Source organism: Phyllostomus hastatus, unplaced genomic scaffold, assembly GCF_019186645.2.
Source record: "Phyllostomus hastatus isolate PE091 unplaced genomic scaffold, TTU_PhHast_1.1 phas_contig_40, whole genome shotgun sequence".
Lineage (NCBI taxonomy): Eukaryota > Metazoa > Chordata > Mammalia > Chiroptera > Phyllostomidae > Phyllostomus > Phyllostomus hastatus.
In genome coordinates, this window is record NW_025333872.1 from 12,492,857 (window position 1) to 12,512,390 (window position 19,534).

Consider the following 19,534-nt stretch of genomic DNA (forward strand, 5'->3'; position numbering starts at 1 on the left):
GTCTTGCACATGGTACATTGAGTATTTCAGTAAATTTTGTTTTCACACTGGCAAGTGGCCTTGCACTTTTCCTTGAGCAATTCATGTTCACATCCAGCTGTTTTCTTCAAAGAATCGCAGTTACTGAGGAGATCTTCATACTGGCAACTATTGGCTGTAAGAAAAACAGATTAGCTACATTATTATCATTTTCCTTAGTGGCAGCAAAACAAGTTATACATTCAAAATGCATAGGGGGTAGGGTTGGACAAGTATGTCAGTGTCTCTTACACTATGATGGGCTTTTCACTTCTTGAGGGACATAATAAGGTGCTTTAGTTGAGCTCACTGTTTAATCCATCACTTAAAATTTTGAACTTGGCAACACGTCTCTAAAATTAAGTGACCTACTTTTCCCCCTTTTCAAAGAAACTAAGATCAATATAAGTAAATCCCTGTATACCCGTAGACATGGGAGCCACTAATATGGGAGCCACTAGCCATATGTAGCTATTTCAATTAAATTATTATAAATTAAATAAAATAAAAAATGTATTTCCTTAATAATTTCCATCCTTTTATGCTATTGAACAGCATGGCTTCAGACTCTAATGCTTTCCTTTCTGGAGAAAGTGATTTTTGTAGGAAGATTAAGATGTAAAACAGTGATGATATGCCCCCTTTCCTTCTGGTGTTTCTTCTTGAATGTTCCCGGGGGACCCCAAACTCAACAAATCCCAAAATAAACTCATCATACTACCCACAAGGCTGGTGGTTCTTGGCTTTTGTCTTCCTACATCCCTCCCATAATCTCAGTGAAATGGCTCTCTGACTCCTCAGTGATTTAGGCCCAGAAATGAATCCATCTAATCTCCTTTTCTACTTCTGACCCACATTCAACCAGCACAGGTAACCAACACTGGCTATTCTTCTGGGCTCTCAGCCCTGTCCATTCTTCTTTATTTATTTTGCCATTAGCACAGTAAAGACATCCACTTTTTTAAACCCATGTTTTTTAACAGTTTTCTAGCTGGCTTCCATCCAATTGTTTCTACCTACTATTGCTAGAAAGTTTTTTATGAAATGTCATTCTGACCTTGTCACTCTTTGATTTAAAATCTTTCAGTTAATTGCTTATTGCTAATAGGATAATTCCAATCTCCTTAGCAAATAGCATTCAGTCAAGATATAAAGATTCAACTTTTTAAAATTTGATTTATAGCTTTGATATCATCAATATCTGAATTATAGCTATATAATTCAATCAGAATGCTAACTAAAAGTGAATGCACTTGAAAGGTAAAACTCTCAGTGAGTAAGTTAAATCTATTGTTCATAATTTTAATGAAAGTATTCCAACTATAAAAGGCCAACACTTTTTACTTCTATTTATAACAACTTTAGAAATGATATATGACATTTTATTCTCTCCTTTTGCAACAATGTGTTTGTGAGTTCTATGAACCAATATTATATGTGCATTGGATTTTGTCATTAAGAAGTGCACAAAACTACTTATTTAGGGTCAGTGACCATTTATCAAGTCAAACACTATGATTGCTATTATACTATAAAAATGTGGTAATCAGCATGATGAACACATTAGCATAAAAGAAACAATATTTGTCCTGCCTGGTGTGGCTAAGTGGGTTGCACACCCATCTGTAATCTTTTTTTTTTTAAGATCTTATTTATTTTTAGAGACGGAGGAAGGAAGGGAGAAAGAGAGGGAGAGAAATATCAATGTGTGGTTGCCTCTCGCATGCCCCTTACTGGGGACCTGGCCTGCAACCCAGGCATGTGCCCTGACTAGGAATCGAACCGGTGACCCTTTGATTTGCAGGCCGGCACTCAATCCACTGAGCCATACCAGCCAGGGCCCCATCTGTAATGTTAAAGGTCACCTGTCCGATTCTCAGTCAGGGCACATGCCTGGGTTGCGGGAGGCCAGGTCCCCAGTAGGGGGTGTATGAGAAGCAACCACACATTGATATCTCTCTCCTTCTCTTTCTCCCTCCCTTCACCTCTCTCTACAAATAAATAAATAAATAAATAAATAAATAATATCTCTTAAAAAAAGAAACAATGTTTAGTGTGCCTGTCTAGACTGAGCCAGTCATCTCACATCCATAGATTTATACATTTTCATTCTTTCAAATTACCACCTGTAGTGTAATGATACTTCGATGAAATGAGCTAGTTACCAGAAATATGTAGTTAATGAGGTCTGCATAGCCACAAAAGTCATTGATGGTAGATATTTCATTATGTTAGATATGGTAATGTTCTTTCTATTACAAAAATATGTAGGTTAGTAAAATGTATAAAATGTTTACTTATACATCCTGTTGAGGAATCTTTGTCTTTTGCATAAAGACATTACATAAATGGTAGCTTTATGAAATTTGCTAATCCACAAAAAGAAAATAAAACATGAACATTTTATTATCATAGCAGGTTAATGACTTTAAACTTACTGCACAGTCCGTTGTCACAGTCACCAGGGCAACTGGCACAGGGTGTTCCTTGTTGGTAAGGGGTGTTCTTTTTACTTATGTTATTACCACTGAAATTTAAAATACATAATGTTAAATATTTTTCACTTTGCTGTTTAGTTTATACTCCAAGGGTAACATCAGTCACAAAATATGCAATTATTAAATATATTTAGATATGTTAACAAAAGTGAAAAAATATAATTCCCAGTGTGTAATTCAGATAAACTCCAAATTAAGAAAATGCTTCACATGCTGACTCATCTCCTTGACCATTATTCTGCAGGTTGGACAACTAAATTGGGATAACTACCATCTAAATTTTTCAGAGTATATTTTAATGCTCTCTTCATCTCCCAGTAGACTTGGTCGAATTGGTAAGGCAGTGCAGCCGATGTGCTGGTGAGGGGAAGAACATATCTCCTAGACAGTCAGGAGAAACTCCCGGGGGGCTGGGGGTTGCAGTACGAAAAAGAATACTCAATGTTACAATATCATTTATATTTGAAAAATGATAAAATACCATAATTTTTCTTACATGAATTAGGGACAGTAAAGCTCAAGTATATACATTTTTTTACTTCTACACAGGGGAAATGATATTTAAGTAGTTAGTGGTGTTTGTACTTATGTTTGTGAGGAGGGGAGTGTTGGGGAAATGTGTAAGTTTCTAGAGGCTGTGTGTGATTTTTATGTTTAACACAAAATAACATTAGTTTTTAAAAGATTTTATAAACATGGATATCCAAGGTGCAATCACCTTACAGAGACTAACTTGTAACTCTCTGATGATCATTATCTCATTGTCCAGTTAATTTATTTGAAAACATGTGGGAGTCCTAATCCTCATAGTGTTAAATGGGCCAAGAATGCACTTGAATCTCAGTCTCCCTGCACAGAATAGAACTACATGTGTGCGAGCCCTTGGAAAGTTGTAAAATAGACATAAAAATGTTCTGGAAGTTCTGTCACCTCTGCTTTCCTTCATTATTCATGCCACCCCTCATTTCAGATACCTTCCCTCTCACAGGCAGGCAGTGAGTTTGAATGCATTCTCCTCGGACTTTTCATTTCTTTTTTTGTAAGACTTAATAGGTGCTTGTGGGCAAATGGGTCTGGAGGCCACACTTCTCCAGTGGGAGATCCACATCCCCAGGTTGTCTACAATCTCAAAATAAATCCTATGGGAAATGTGGTTTTGGGGGTCCCCCTGCCTCTAGTCATAAGGAATTACAAACATTAAAAGAAATCAGGGCTAACAGATACGTTGAAATCAGGTCTTGAAAATATTCATAGGGATTATTGTGGATGACTTCAAACATATTGCTTGATGAAACAGCATGTTTCCTGCTATAAATCAAGACAGTATGGGATGGTTTTTTATGAACGTATTGTGTATGTGTGTGAAAACTGCTGAGAAACAAAGACAATGTTAACTTTTTCTGGACTCTAAAATATATTAAAAATTTCTTAGAAAACCTTTGAAACTCAAAAAAATAAATCATTTTTTATGGTAAAAATGTAAGTGGCCTTTAAATAAACACAAGTGGAAACATTTTAGCAGAGAAGGCAGAAATCACAATTTGTGATCCCTGCACTATCACCCCTTGCTTAATCATCAAGTTTCCACCCTCTTAAAATGTGAAATTAATAAGAACTGATGATACCAAATCTAGAGAAATGCACATTCCACACACTCATGGAATAACCTTCAGCCCTAGGGAAAGGCAGTTGAGAGAAAAGACATCATTTTATAATTGAGGAAAGAGAGCTTCAGATTTTATACTTGGACTTGAGAACTTAGTCTCTTCTTTGATAAGTTGAATGTATCTCACCTTAAAAAAGCATTTCCAAAGATTTATTCCTACCATTCACTGGAACATATTTTTATTCCTATTTGTTTAATATATGAGAATTTAAAAATATTAAATTGCAGATGAAATTATTGATTTAAACTCTAAAGTGTATACTCACGCAGGACAATACTGGCAGACATAGTAGTATTTTAGACTGTCTTGATTGGGACAAAAGGCAACTCCACATCCAACACGGTAAGATGAGTACCAAACAACCTACAAAACCATAAAGGAGTATATAGAGAATGCAGTAAAAAAAAGAGAGAAAATATTAAAGAACAAATACCAAATAAAAGCTTGAAAAAATATTACTACTATAGCTTATAACCATGTATTTCATAGAAATATTTAAATTATTGTAACAAAATCACAAACTTTAAAAATATTAAATTTTTATGTAAATTTAGTGCTTTATTCATATATCATGTTGCAGAAATACAGAGTGCACTTCCCAACCAAGAGTTTTGCAGGTCATGGGGAAAAAATGACAGCTCTAGATAAAGTGCCAGCCCAGCACCAGGACTATATTGTACCTATTCAGGCCCATTCCCCCAAATTAAACACTGGAGATAGTCATAAATTAGAGAAGCTTTCTATATTAGAGCATTTGTGGCAGAAGTATTTTCATTTGCTCCCTTTACCTGGGTATAATGTCCAACAACTGCACTGGAACTCTTTGGTCCTACACCGTAGACAAAATTTTGGCTCTCATCATACCAGTTTTGGATTGCATTGGACCAGGCAGTAGGGTCGGTCGACATAAAGAGATTCTCACCACATTTTGTACCTATGAAGGAATAGATCATGAAGAAAGCGATATAGCTGCAATGGCAAAAGAAATCCACTATAGGAACACCAGGGTGTTGCCTTCTACTGTGCCCATACTTGCTAATGTTGACTAAAATTAATACATAAAAAAGGTGGTTCAATTCTTTATCAGCTAGAATGTTGTATAGAACACAGGTCTGCCTATCACAGTGAAGCTGACCTCAACATACAAAACTTGAATAGGTTGAGAAGACCTCATTCTTCTTTCCTTCCTCTGGATTGTCAAAGATGCACTCTTTCTCGTGCTAAATGCTTCATGTGTGCAATGCCTCATGTACTCTTAGCTTTGTATTATGAGCTTGTAAAAGGCACCAACCAACTTTTAATCTTTCTTTCCTCCTCATGACCACCCTTACCAGAGATTTTTCACATACAGAACCCTAAACAAATGTTTATGATTATGATTTTGTGTCAAACTTCAAAGGTAAAAGCTCTATGAGCAGTCTTTAAGACCCCAAACAAAAAACAACTGACAGCAGGAGGATTGGCAGTTTTCAAAACTTTGTATCTTCCCTTATCAGTAAATAAGAATGTCACAAGGTCAAGTCCCCCTCAGAGAGTAAGGCAAGAAAGACCTTGCAGAGGATGACATCAGCAAGACTGATGAAATAGGAAGCCTGGACTTTCTTGCCTTCAACACACTGATCCAACAACAGTTAATGAATGAATTGCCCTTGTGAGAAACCCCAAAGCTCATTGAAAAGCTCCTATATATAGTAGAATATGAAGCCAGGCTCAATGAAGCCTGTAGGGAGATTGGAATGGAACACTTGCTAGAAGCTCTACTCTCAGCACAGGAAGATACCCTCCCATCTTCCAGCTTCTCCCAGGGGAGGCAACAATTTGGTTTATATGTCCCACATCCCAACTTTTCCGAGGGGACTTCCTAGAGGGCTGGCTTCTGTTTTGGTTGTCTTGGAGCCTTGAGTGTCAGGTTCAGGCTATTCACCTGAAGGATAATCAATATGGTGGCTTGGGCTGGGAGACACCATAATTGTCTCTTTGGCTCAGTTCAGAGCAAGAAAATAAAAAATCTTTGCTCTCAGCTTTTTCTATGGGAGGCATAGTGTTGATCAGTGCATTTAATGTTCCAATTTTGCCAAGGCTACCCAAAGAGTTGGCATCTGTCTTGCCATTCTTAGATGTTTGATGGGGTTGGCACAGTCTTTCCCTCTGGGGAAGAAGAGAGAAGGTTTGGTAGATGCCATAGATCCTCTTTCCAGTTCAGCACATGACAAGCAGACAAAAACCACAGCTGCTTGCTCCTCCCCACAGGAATAAAAGAGTTTGTCTGGACATTCAATGCCTCGAATTTCCAGAGCCTGCCTGAAGGAATGGCTTCTGACTTGCCTATTTGGAAATGCTAACAAGACCTAGCATAATCTAGCTGCCCAGGGCTATTGAAAACAGAGGCAGGGGTTTGGCTGGCAGTAGCCACAGTTTCTCTTTCTGGTCCAGCACAAAGTGAACAGGCAAAAAATCTCAGCTCCTAGCTTCTCCCTGGGGAGAGAAGGAATTGAATGGAACATCCAAGGATCTATGATTTCTGGGGGCTGCCTCATGTGTGTGTATAAAATGCAACACTATTCATCCTTTAAAAAGTAAGACATTCTGCAACATGTGACAACATGGATGAACCTGAGGACAAGTGAAATGAGCCACAGAAAGATGACTACTGAATGCCTTTACTTACATGAAACTACTAAAATACTCAAATTGACAGAGTCAAAGAGTGGAATGGTGGTTGATGGGGCTGGTAGGAGAGGGAAGTGGGGAATTCCTAATCCATGGGCATGAAGCCCGAGTTATGAATGATGAAAAAGCGTACAGCATTGTACCTTTGTACCATTGTACAACATTGCTGTACAATGTTGTACAGCAATACAACAATGGTGTATGGTACACTTAAAGTTGTTTAAAGGGTAGATCTCATGTTAAGTGTTCTTAAATAATAAAATTAATTAGAAAAATAAAGAAGTTTCTTGCAGCCCAGAAAGTTTTCCCTATCTTTTCAAGCTTTCATTTAATGTTTATCATTTGTTGGCTAGAAATTTAATCTTTACATGCTATTTAGAGTATAAAATATTCTTAGATATCTTCTTTAATAGTGGAGGAGAGAAATTAAAACTCTAACCATAGACTTGGAACTTTAAGACCATTTGGTTTTCAGTCTTGTGCTGAATACAGTTTTCTCTCTTCATAATTTCATTATAATGTGAGCAACAACAATACAAACAATAACAGCTCTACTGAAATTACAAGTAAATTATTCACTACTTTCAAACTGAGCTTGCCTATACATAGTGATATTATGTTTGATATCATGCATTATAATGTTTGATAATGTAAATAAATATTGCATGTAAGGTTTATGCATACAAGTGTTTTCCCTTTCAGTATTTTTATGCTTTATAAGATATGTCTTCTGTGTTTTTTGAATCTAATATATTACACTATGCATTATAGGCACAAATTCATATAAGATACTTGACTTTCTGCTATTAAAAATTTGAAATGATTGAACATATCCCAAATATTTATCCTGCTTTTAAAAAGTTTAGTATTTTTTAAAGAAAAAATCAGGAACAGTTCCACATAATTCAATATATTTTATGAATATGAAATTAATAGATTTCAGAGTGCAAAGTGGCTACACAATATCATAAAAGGGCAGTGGATTAGAAATCAGAGAGCCTGGTTAAGTTTCCAGTATATGTCACTACTTCAGGTTGTGTTCTCAGGTAAGTCATTCCTGTCAAGTCCTAGTTTTCTAATCTTTAAAATTTAAAAAATGGTGATGCATGACCTACTTATTCCTGAGCTGGTTGAAAGGAACAAATGACTGAGAAATTATTTGCATAACATGAACCATCTATAAGCACAAAATGGTACTTATCACATTTCTCTATATACAGGTACTTTGATTTCAAAAAGACAAATAGAAGCAACATTTATTCACAGTCTTAATGCAAGACCCTGGTATGGTCCATTCTATTTTATTTGTCCACTGCTATTTTATTTCTTCATTTATTCAACAAATGGCTACTAACGTACATACTGGTTTTTCGGTCCTCTGCATTACTATGTTGTAAAGTGCACTTGTTTGCCCATTTTTGGGCATTTGCTGTTGCTTCTGTGCTCCATTCCTAAGCATTATAAGAAAAAAAAATACACTTAAGTATTCAACTCCAAAAAAGCATATGCATTATAATCTGATTGGTAGATTAACCTGTACTACCTCAATACTTCTGTAGAGCCCTGGCTGGTGTGGCTCGGTTGGTTGGAGCATCCCACCATAAGCAGAAAGGTTGAGGGTTTGCCCCCTGCTCAGGGTGTGTGTGTACAAGAGGCAACCGATTGATGTACCTCTCTCACATCAATGTTTCTCTTTCACTTTCTCTTCCTTCCTCTCTCTCTAAAATCAGTAAGCATGCCCTCCCAGGAGGATTAAAAAAAAAAAAAAACTTCTGTAGATATATAATTTATTTGTCACTGGTCTTAGGTCTTAAAATATACTTTGTTTGGTGTGTCTTTATCTGCTGAGGTGCCAGTTTCCCACAAAAACAGCCTATAGGTAGCATGTCCAACGAAAGTCTAACACAATAATATCTGACTATGATCACACAACAGCCACAGGTCAGGATTTTCAGTAATGGTGCTATTCTAAATAGTGACCAACATGTAAAGTATTATAATTATAACTACATTTCAATAGTAGTAATAAACTGGCCTAGATTATTCCCGACACCATTTGTAGCCTATTGATTTCATACAGGAGATATTTAGCTTTCGGGGACTACGCCTTGGAAAGTGGACTATTTACCCTAAATGACACTGATCTTGAAAGAAACAGGATTTATTTTAAGCTAGGAAAAAATAGCAAAGAAAAAAAAGTAACAGCTTCACATTTGATGCCTGAAGATTTGGCCTCTAATTCTGCCTTCCAAACTTTATAGCCCAATTTTGATGAGTTATTTAACTAGTATAAAATAAAATTAAGAATTTCTTTCCTGCCCATAACACAGCTCAGATGAAATAGCAAAACAGGAGCAGAATGTTGTAAGGCACAAAGCTGGTAGCGAACACCAATTACCAGCTTCCTGATCTCACCACTTGTCCCTACCACTTTCCTTATATTACTGCCTCTTACCATCTTGAGCATGTTGCTGGCAGGTGGAGAGACTGATTTCCTTAATTCATTGTGTTTATTTACAATCTCTCTTTGTATTTGCGCTTGAGAGGTTAACAAAGAAGAAAAGGCTGGATCCTAAAAAGAAATAAAATTAGAATTTTTTTATAATGACATTTTTGAAATTTTTAAACATATAATATTGAATAATTAATTCAAGGAAGCAAGGATCACTTTAAAAAGTGTTCAGTTTAAACCATATTAGTTGCAAAGCATTGCCAATGAATCTTAGCCAAAGCTATGACAAATAGCAAGGGAGGAATTTGAAGCTTTGAGAATAAAAATGTAATTCATGACATGACAATTTTTACAAATCCTTTAAGGCCAAAAATGCCCATTTCTGACTTCAAGGGAACTCAATATGATATACAAGTGATAATATTTAAAATTACAAAGGTACACAATAGGAACATTAAGATATATTCATTTACATTTAATCAGGCTGCATCAGGGGGAATAAGGGTGTGGCTCAAGGTTCATCCCAACTTTGAGGGAAATGTGACCTGACATGGTTATCTGTATTTAGAGACAGAATGTATTTAGAATACTTTAGGGAAAGAATGTTTAGGCTCCGTGGAAGTGCATTCAAAATTCTAGAAAATTCATTCTACCTATTGTGGTTAGATTATATGAAGTCAGTCATAAGACAGCTTTGCAATATTAAACAATCTCTGAGGCATTTGGAGGAAGCAAAACCATCCAATTAATGGACTATTGCTGACTTTTTTATTTTATTAACAGAAGTTTAATTAAAGTATTAAATCAGGTGTTGCTATTTTCTGGTTTGTCCTTGTGTGTGGGAGTGTGGGGCTTTGAGTCTGAAGGCAGAGGAAAATGTGGGTGTTGTTCCATGAGGGTTACACAAATGAATGGCTGAAATTTACAATGATCTAAAACATTATTGCATCATGTACTTAATATAAAAACAATTAATGTGATATTTACCTCTTCTTTTTTGTATAAAATCTTTGAAATCTGGTACGTATAGTACACTTACAGTACATCTTATTTTGGACAAGCCACATTTCAGCTGTCAATAGCCACATGAGACAGTAGCTACATATTTCACAGCACAGCCTTAAATTTTCATCTAGATAATGATGATAAATGCTCTGAGCAACCAGTGAGTACTTTGTGATATGCCAGACACTCTTTCTCTTTTCTACTCTTCAAGTGCCTTGCCATCCCACAAAGTTGCTTGAATAGCTCTGGGAAGATTTTCCACTCCAAGTTACCTTTTTTTCTGCAGGTAAGGATGGAAGCAGCACAGCAGCCAGAAACACCACCACTGGGAATAAAGCCATTGCTGGGAACTAAGTCAAAGAGAACAAAGGTCTGCATTGAACATCAGTTTGTGGGCTAAGAGGGGAAACCAATGTGATGACCGTGGTCATCTCAAAGCAACTGCAATCTCCAGATTCATAATGTAACCAGAGAAGATTGTCATAGGGTACCAGTAAAATCATAGTGGAACCAACCTTGTCTCTGATAGGGATAATAAAATATAAACTGAAGAACATGACTGATGCCCTTGAAATATATATAATACAGATTGTCATACTCTTATATTACTGTTAAAGATACTTCTCATTCAATTGTTTCAAAGTCATACACATGGGAATTATTTATATTATCTCTTTTAGAATGAAATATAAAGAATTCATTGAGGTTTCAATTTGATAGACTGAGAAAAAAGTAAAATTTACTTGAGATTATTCTCTCAGTAAAAATTAAACATAAAGTTATGAAAAACATGGATGGATTAAATATACCATTTTACCATTGGCAAAATAAAAATGACTGACAAATAAAATGTTCACTTTAAAATAAATGAATTATCACTTATACTTGGTTCTCAAAGCAAGATGAAGTACATTCTTTATCTGACAGAAGAAAGAAGGTGGAGGGAAGGTTAGCACACAATATATATTATACTTATCTTTGTTTTAGCACATTCTGGTTGCCCAAGTAAATCTAAGTCAAGAAGTTTTGGAACAGAATTTTTTACACCAATAGCTTTCAATTTCATTGCCAGTTGTCTGACATTGTTTTTTGACATTATTTGGTTTCCATTTAGCTTTAATCTAAATAAGTAAAGCATTCCTTTCTTCCCTAACCAGCCATCTCTTCTCAGGAATGCTAAAATTTGGATGTTGCTTTTGGTCTAGTATTTTCATAAAAACTGCTCCAGGCAGGTTAATCATTGCAAAGGTAACCAGGACCCTACCCTGCAGCTGAACTCTTGTGGCTCAGCTTTCTGTGACATTTATTTCTTAATTAACAACTTTCTATGTCTTATTGGTGAAGAACATAGTTTTTAAAAACATTAGTGCTGAGAAACCCTCTGAGAGATTCAATTTTCTCTTCTGTAAAATATGGATTGTCTTATAATAGGTTTGCTTTGAAAACTAAAAGGCATAATATACATAGAGCACCTAATAAAATGCATGGCATAGAATACTCAATAAATGGAAATTATCAATATTTTCATTATTACCCTTTACAACGAGTGGTCATTTTCTGAGCTCATAAGATCTTCCATAAATGCATGTTATTTGATTAAGTCATCAATTTATTTTAGAAGTGTTTATAAGACCTGTGTTTATTTTATTTTATTTTATTTTTTGTACTTATGGGAAATTTTATAGTTTGAGTAAATTAAAATATAAAAGTTTAAGGCACAATGTATAACTATGTAAACATTACAAATGGGCCACTGTTGGACAAGTAAATAAAATGAAATTAGACATAAAACCTTCATAAGTCATTACCTTTTTTTACTATAATCAGATAAGTTGCTATGTTGGGGACTGCCCTGCCTGGTCTCAGGAAGCTGTAACCCCCCGTGACTTAGGCTGAGTGAAAGACCTCTGAACCAGGAGCCACTGAAGGAGACAAAACTTATTTCCCTGGCATGAACGCTGCCTGTTCATATGCCTCATTCCTTTTCATGCTTGAACGGCAGTCAATGACGGGTAACAATTCTCTTGGATAGAGAATGAATCTAAGACAGATGCGTTCATGAAGGAATGACAGGGACAAGATTCACGGGGCTGTAGAAATAACGGGGTGATCAACATCAACCCCTACCCCCTTTGGCTTTGTCAAAGCCTGAGTCTTTGTTCTTGGGTGTGAGAAATCCAAGTCTCCTGGCTGCCTCTGTCTCCTGCCCTTCTCAGGCCTGCAGGGGCAAAACAGCTCAGACCAAAAACGGTGAACCCCTGGGGTAATCAGGCCTGGGACATAGAATAGGCAAGATCCTGTGAGATCTGTTTGCTGGAGGATGTTATTAGCTTGGAATTTGAAAGGCACAGACAGGAAACCGAAACTGCCCTTTGAGCCCTGTTAGATAAAACCCCAATCTCTGCCCAGAATCACAGCAGGGGTTCTGTCTGCACCTTTGTAAGTCACCTACTTCTTTTGATCTTTTCTGCCAGACTGTGAATCCACAAACTCAGTCTGTTTTCTCAATAAAAATCTGCTTGGGTATGGACACGGGGCGCTCCCCACGAGAGGGAGTGGCCATGGCAGCCTCCAGGAGAGAGAGTGGCCAAGTGGTGCCCTCCAGGAGAGAGGGTGGCCAAGGCGCTCCCCATGTGAGGAGTGGCCCTTCTGTCCCTATTCCCCCACAGGACCTGGTTGTCTCTGTGTATGTTTTTAGCATGTTTCGACGAGCATCCGCAGCCAAGATGGATACTGCTGGCCGGTATCCTCCACATTCCTAGTTTTCTTTTAGTACCTCCAGGGAGAGAATATTCAAATGAACTTTATATATGCATGCCTCCACTAGACAGCCAAATATCTGAGTGGAAAGCACTATCTCCAATGAAATTAAAAACAAACTAGAGGGAAGACATCAGGTTTGCATGCGGTAGAGCTATTATAAACCATAACTCACAGGGACATCAATTACATAACCTGATGATAAATCCTAAAGGGGACTAAAGTATGTAGAGTTTACACCCATAACCAAAAGATTATATCACATGTCATGAATCATCCCACCATGAATCTATGTAACCAATGATTCCTAGTAAAGAATCATCTGTCATAAATTCTCCAAATTCCACTTAATTGGTAACAGACTTCCATAATAGGCCCACTGTATCTATGTTGTCAGTTTTTTGTATTTTATATAGATACATTTAAGATTGAAAACTTAATGCTGTTTAGATGGCTATTAGCAACTATTAACTTCCAAAAACTCCCTATATTTGTGAAGGGGCTTTTAAGAGCAGTAATATCTGAAATATGACACGTGTTCTTCTTTACTGACAGCTATAAATCAAAGTCATACAGATACCTCATAAGATTCTGAACACATATTTAGAAATATTTTCAAAGTTAGTTCCATACTATACTTTTGTAAGCTTGGCTAAGAGCACAGTGAGTAGAGAGAAGGCCAACCTGGGTCAGGTAAACTGTCCACTTTACTGTTGTTACTTTGAAATGGTGAATGACACGTACCTTCATTATGCTACCATGGCACCTTGTGCAAAATTTAATTAACAGTGAGGCTCTGAAAGATTAAGTCTTCACACCTGTCCCTCTGTTGCACACCCCCTCCCTGCAACTATTTGGCTCATAACCAGGATGCCACGTGGATAATCACTAGGTATTACCACTTGAAAAAAGTACATTAATAAATTTATTCAATAACTAGTATTTTTAGCATTTTGTTCAAAGTTAGTTATTTAATTTGAGTAACTACTGAAAAGAGAATACAAGATTAAGTAACCTGCATTTAAAAAAAAATCCCATCTTAAAAGTTAGTGTTAGGAACTCAATCACCTTTCCTATAAAATAAAGCTATTCTTGAGGAAAGAAAATTCAAAGTGTTTTAACTTGCTCCTTTTATTACACACTCAATGAACCATCCTATAAAATTAATGGTTAGATACACAAATATAAAGATATAGTATAAAATGTTTAGGGGGAAAATCCTCATTTTCATCTGAGATTAGGAAAATCAACTTTGATTAGCCTTTATCAGCAACTTCCCTACTTTTTTTCTTACAAACACAAATAACAGACAAGCTTGATAATGTAATTCTTTTTAATTGGAAGTTAGGGCTGTAAAAATGTCCTTAACTTTTTTATAAAAATCATTTTAAAACCAAAGAACTAATTTTACACACAGTAAAAGCATAACACAAATATCCAAATTTCAGATCTGACTTTTGCTGGATAGAGCCTAAGAATAAAGAAACATTTTCCCCTTTCCAGATAATAACTAACATATTAAGTCCCACTGACTAGAGAATGTGAACGTTCCTGGTATAAAAACCCCCTTAGGGTTTGAAGTTTGAGAGTCATTTCACTTTATGGAGGGACAGAGACTGAATTTTGTTTGCTTTCTGTAATTACTTCACAATCTTCCTCCATTTCAAAATTGAGATTCACGAATAAACTGGATATCACTGTTTCTGGTTGATCTGTCTGAACAGTGGAATCAGCCTGGAGTTCATTCTGTTGGTATTGTTTTTCTACTTCTTCAGACATCCTGTCTTCTTCCTTTCCCTCCTCCCTCTTCATATGGTAACATGTATCAATGGTGTATTGGTGCCTTAGGTTGCTCATGCCAAAAACAGATGCAATCTTCTTTCCAAGAAAGTCACATACCAAGAGGGTTGATGTAGTGGCACGGTGCATGTGGAAGCATAAATAGCGGCCCCAGGTAAGCTTTTTCAGATCAACAGTAGGCAAACCATCTTTCTTTTCCAGACCATCAACATCATCTTCGTCTGTGCTGTATTCTTCCATTGTTTCACCACTAACAAAGTGGATGACTCTCGTTGGGACTTTCTTCTCTGTCCTGGTGACTCCCAGCTCTACATTTCCAAAGCCTTTTTCCTTACTCTTTTGCCATGCCGCATCCCTGAATGCCTGCATGGCAGCAGCTCCCAAGACTGTGACCCCTTCTCCTCCTTCTGAAGAGCTCACTGGCTCCAGGTCCATCGTTGTCACCACCACAGGGCTGCTGGTGCTGGCTAGATAGAACGTAATGGCTGATAAGCCCACTTCCATCCTCCACTTCCCCACCCAGCCATGGACAGAGCCCGAAGTTTGGAAGTGGGACTCACCCATAACCAAGACTTGTGTTTTTAAGTGTTTATAATTCCAAGTGTCATAGAAAAAAAATCAGCATATTCAAATAAAAGGTTCTAATATGTAAGGCCCAGTTCTAGCAGAGATCTCCTTGTTAACTTTAGGAAAATGATCTAACACTTGGCTAATGTATCCTTATCAGCTCATTGAAAGACATACACAAGCCTGAAGAGTTTATAAAGCTCAATCATTCAATAGGTTTGCATTAGATGACCCATGATTCCCATCATTCAACAGATCATAATACCACATACCCCTTCCTGGCCCTCTCCCCACACCTAACTCACCCAATCTATAATTATCTTTGTTGCATCAGTGACAGCAATAACATTTTCAGTGAGAGTATACTTACAGAAAAAAAGATCATATTTTATTCCTTTAAACCCATATTCATAGAGAATTGAAAAGGCTGGCTGGCATTTTCCCCTCTCATTACTTACTAATAGAAAAGCACTGTGCCCTTTGTTGCAGGTGTTTTAAAACCAGGATCTGATGGTTCTGCTGGGGGGTCTACAGGTGGAGCATGGTGTATAGTTCCACAACCCTGGAACAGGCAATAAGAGGATGTTTAAAATAAGGATGTGAAGAATAGGTATAATCAAATAATCTCTGTGGTAAACTTAAAACTTGACACAGCTGTTCAGTATTGGTCTCTAATACTTCACTGTATTAATTTGATCTCATCATTAAGACCATAATTGCCTTCTGAGATCAGGTTGTTTTGATGTCCTGGTATTTTACTTGAATACTAAGAAAAGGATTGCATTGGTTGACTTCCTTGGAATATCACAGCGTATTTTCAAGATTCCCATCTCCTTATCTAGGCCTCTAACTCACATACTCTTTAGAAGATAAATTCTGTAAGTATTTGCTCACATAGTGAGCATTTAAAACACAGATTCGAGGCCATGCCTTTATTTCTCTTCATGTCTTTTCCTGGAAAAGAGTAGATGACATGAAGTCCCAAAGATTCAACAGTCACAATTTACAGCATTCAAAACATAAGGATCTAAAGTTCTCACTTTGACACTATGAAAGGCCAGATTTAGAAATGACTCCAGGCTTCTGCTATGACTCAGAGCTTATCAAGTGAAAAGAATGATTTATCTTTTAAGATAGGTAAAGAGTTTCTATAGGATAGACGTAAAGAAGAATGCTGGAAGTCTTTGCTGGATTCTCACTAATCAACACAAGGAAACATTGCACCCTATGCACCAGTTCAGACAACGATGTGCACCAGAGCGCCAGAAGAAGCACGAAGGATCAGAAGACCCCTCACCAACCTCACAGACCTTTCCCTCCTCTGTCTTTACCCAACCTCTGCAACCCTGGTCATTTCCAGTTTCCCAGTCTGCTGTACTTCCTACCCAGGCTCCAGCGCCCAGATCTTCTTGCCTTGGGCAGAGCCACAGTCAAGCTGCAGCTGGCCCCGCCTACAGCACGTGTAAAACACCCAGCCAGCCACGTGTGTGCATGACGTCACAGGGCTTTGTGCCTTCAGTGTGATGTCAGCCGCTGAGTTCTTCCTGCAACGTGCGCAGCTCCCTCGAGGGCTACACCGGAGAAAATCCTACACACTGTCCCTTGTAAAAAGCAGAGTTCTCCTTCTTCTCTCATTATCATTACTTAATGAGGAAGGCACGTGTCTGTTCACATACCTGAACAGTACAAGGCTGGATATATATCAGGATTTGAAATGCCCGGGGCGTGGCTGAAAGGGGGGTGTCCCTTGACGAACAAGGTCTTCTGAGTTAACATGGGGCAGGATTTAAAAAGCAGATTGGAAAATTCTATAGATACTTAGGTTTTCAGAGCAATGCCAGGGTAGTGTGAATAATGCACTCAAGGTTCCAACAGATAAAATTGGCGTTTGCAGGCTTGCTCATAAACACCTCCTATCTTGGTCCTGCTTTTTGATTTCCATAATTGTTCTGTGGTCAGGAAATCCAAGGAGCGTGAAATGAACACATTTTAAGAAAATGTCTAGAATTCCTAATCCAAGGCCACTGGCTTCAAGTTAGGCAGGTTTATATAGGGCGTTGGTGCAAGATCTGTTGCCTCTCTTCGAAGAAGGCGGATAAATTAGATGCATTTTCTTCTGTGCTCAGCTGTTTTCAAGATTTAAGGAAATGAGTTAATTTATTACTTAGAAGATGGGTTGGGTCAAAAGATGTGAAACCAAGGATTACCATCCATCACACGTTAGCTCTGTGTACCCAATGCCAAGAGGCTTGAAATTTCAACCCTTTGAGACTCATGGAGGCACAATTCTATCTTTGTGTAGTTGCATGGTGCTGAGTGCCATTTTCCCTTTGCAATGTTAAAATTCCAAGTGACAAATGCACAGACATCATTTTAGTTCTTCTCTCCCATTTCAGTTCAATTACAATTGACTAAAAAATCTTGGAATTTAGAAGTCATCCTGTATTGCTTTACTCTTATGGTTACATTAAATCAAAGTTAACTCCTGAGTTGTCATTTCTAAATGCTTATAAAATCCATCCCCGGATCTCTTTTGCTGCTATATTTATGTTTCTCACCATATTTTGTTTGGATTATTAATTTAACATTTCAAATAGTTGTAGCCATAAAATTGCTGCTCATCTTTTAGAGAAAGAATTGTTTGGTATGTTGTTCTTTTTCTAGAGCAAAACAATCCATTATTATCCTATAGTACTCTGTAATTTACTGTGAATATCCTACTTTCCATTCTTGGAGGCATGATACCTCCAAGATTATTACTTGTTCCTATGGAAAATGCCAGAATGAGAGCAACTTGAGTACCGTAGTGACAGATAATGTCAGTGCACATGTACAGGGGTGGGCCAAAGTAGGTATAAAGTTGTTAGTGTGGAAAATAATATAACAACTCATAAATAATAATATTAGAATAAACTATGTTTCATTTACTCACAACTGCAAACCTATTTTGCCCACACCTGTATTTGATAAATTGACTATGTTTCTCTTGATTATTGCTATATTTCCAAAGCTTAACACAATATTAGTTACATAGGTGGCAGTTTGTAAAGATTAGTGATGTGAATATATATTGACCTAGCTTAGATTTTTAGGTAATGCAGAGAAAAGGACATGCCATCTCTCTTTTCTAAGATGTGTAGTCCTGTGGGAAAGATATTGATAAATACATATGAACTTACTGGGTAGTGCAGGTTAGTGCTAAATTAAAACAGGAAAAATGTACAGCAATTGAGAGTTTTGTGAGTTGATATTATCAGAATGATAGGCTCTAGAAAATGTTGTGGAAACTGTATAGAAGTCTAAGGAGATTTGCTTCCTTGTATAACATGGGAAAGTAATAATTTCACTGATGTGTAGAGAGTTGGGAAATTACATGATCAAGTATTACTTCAAGAAAGCTACCTGATAGCACTGTGCAAGGTGATTTGTGGAGCTCAGATATTGGTGTTGGGAAAAATAAAAGTGTGGTGACAATTTCCCATATTAATTTTAGAGTAGTAGAAGTAGGACAAAAGGGCGGCATGTGAAGAAAAAAAAAGTGTTGAAAAATATGGTACAGAGGGCAAATCTAGATTTAAAAAAGCTTATAGGTTTAGATTCTATACATGCTGGAAAGCAAATGGAAACTTCCTCTTCATTACTGACAGGAACAGTGCAGGTGTGTTTACACACTCATGCAAAATCCAAGGTTGCCTGGTGCTGATCCGAAAGGAGCAGTGGTCTAGATGCCTGAGATTTGAAAAAACTGGATTCCTGCATGGATTCTGATGAGAAGCCCACTGTAATTCTTGTCCTGTTCTTTATTTGTAAGATGCTCCACATTCTGCCTTGTAATCTGGTTACTGTGCTGAACTTGCTTATTAGTACTAGTAGTTGTTTTTTATGGAATCATTTGGATTTTCTACAAGGAAAGTCATTTTAATCTGCAAGTAAAGAGTTTCTACCTTTCTAATCTATATACCTTTAATTTATCTTCCTATATTTTATTGCATTGGCTGTAAACTTAGAATGTGAACCATGTGGTACAAATTTGCATCCTTGCTTTATTTCTTATAGCGGATTCCAGGTTGAAAAGTACTAGAATCATGTACTTACCT

The 19,534-nt window shown here is 37.1% G+C and overlaps 2 protein-coding genes across 2 annotated transcripts; both read right to left on the reverse strand.

The window, feature by feature from the left end:
* Positions 1–26: 26 nt before the first annotated feature.
* Positions 27–10,654, reverse strand: CRISP2 (cysteine rich secretory protein 2). Its single transcript, XM_045843677.1, has 7 exons — positions 10,583–10,654; positions 9,309–9,425; positions 8,217–8,304; positions 4,972–5,117; positions 4,449–4,546; positions 2,457–2,545; positions 27–154 (listed from the first exon to the last, which is right to left on the reverse strand). Exons 1-7 carry the CDS (start codon positions 10,649–10,651, stop codon positions 27–29), a joined length of 735 nt encoding a protein of 244 aa, XP_045699633.1. The 5' UTR covers positions 10,652–10,654.
* A 4,015-nt stretch (positions 10,655–14,669) lies between these two features.
* On the reverse strand, positions 14,670–15,374 carry LOC123822231 (protein FAM177A1-like). Its single transcript, XM_045844207.1, has one exon. It carries the CDS (start codon positions 15,372–15,374, stop codon positions 14,670–14,672), a length of 705 nt encoding a protein of 234 aa, XP_045700163.1.
* Positions 15,375–19,534: the final 4,160 nt, after the last annotated feature.

Coding starts and splice junctions, on each gene's coding strand:
- LOC123822231 (XM_045844207.1), bottom strand. CDS start 15,374: ATGGAAGTGGGCTTATCAGCCATTACGTTCTATCTAGCCAGCACCAGC.
- CRISP2 (XM_045843677.1), bottom strand. CDS start 10,651: ATGGCTTTATTCCCAGTGGTGGTGTTTCTGGCTGCTGTGCTGCTTCCA. Junction 9,426..10,582: donor CCTTACCTGCAGAAAAAAAG/GTAACTTGGAGT, acceptor ATTTCTTTTTAG/GATCCAGCCTTTTCTTCTTT. Junction 4,547..4,971: donor TTGTTGGACATTATACCCAG/GTAAAGGGAGCA, acceptor ATGGTTTTGTAG/GTTGTTTGGTACTCATCTTA.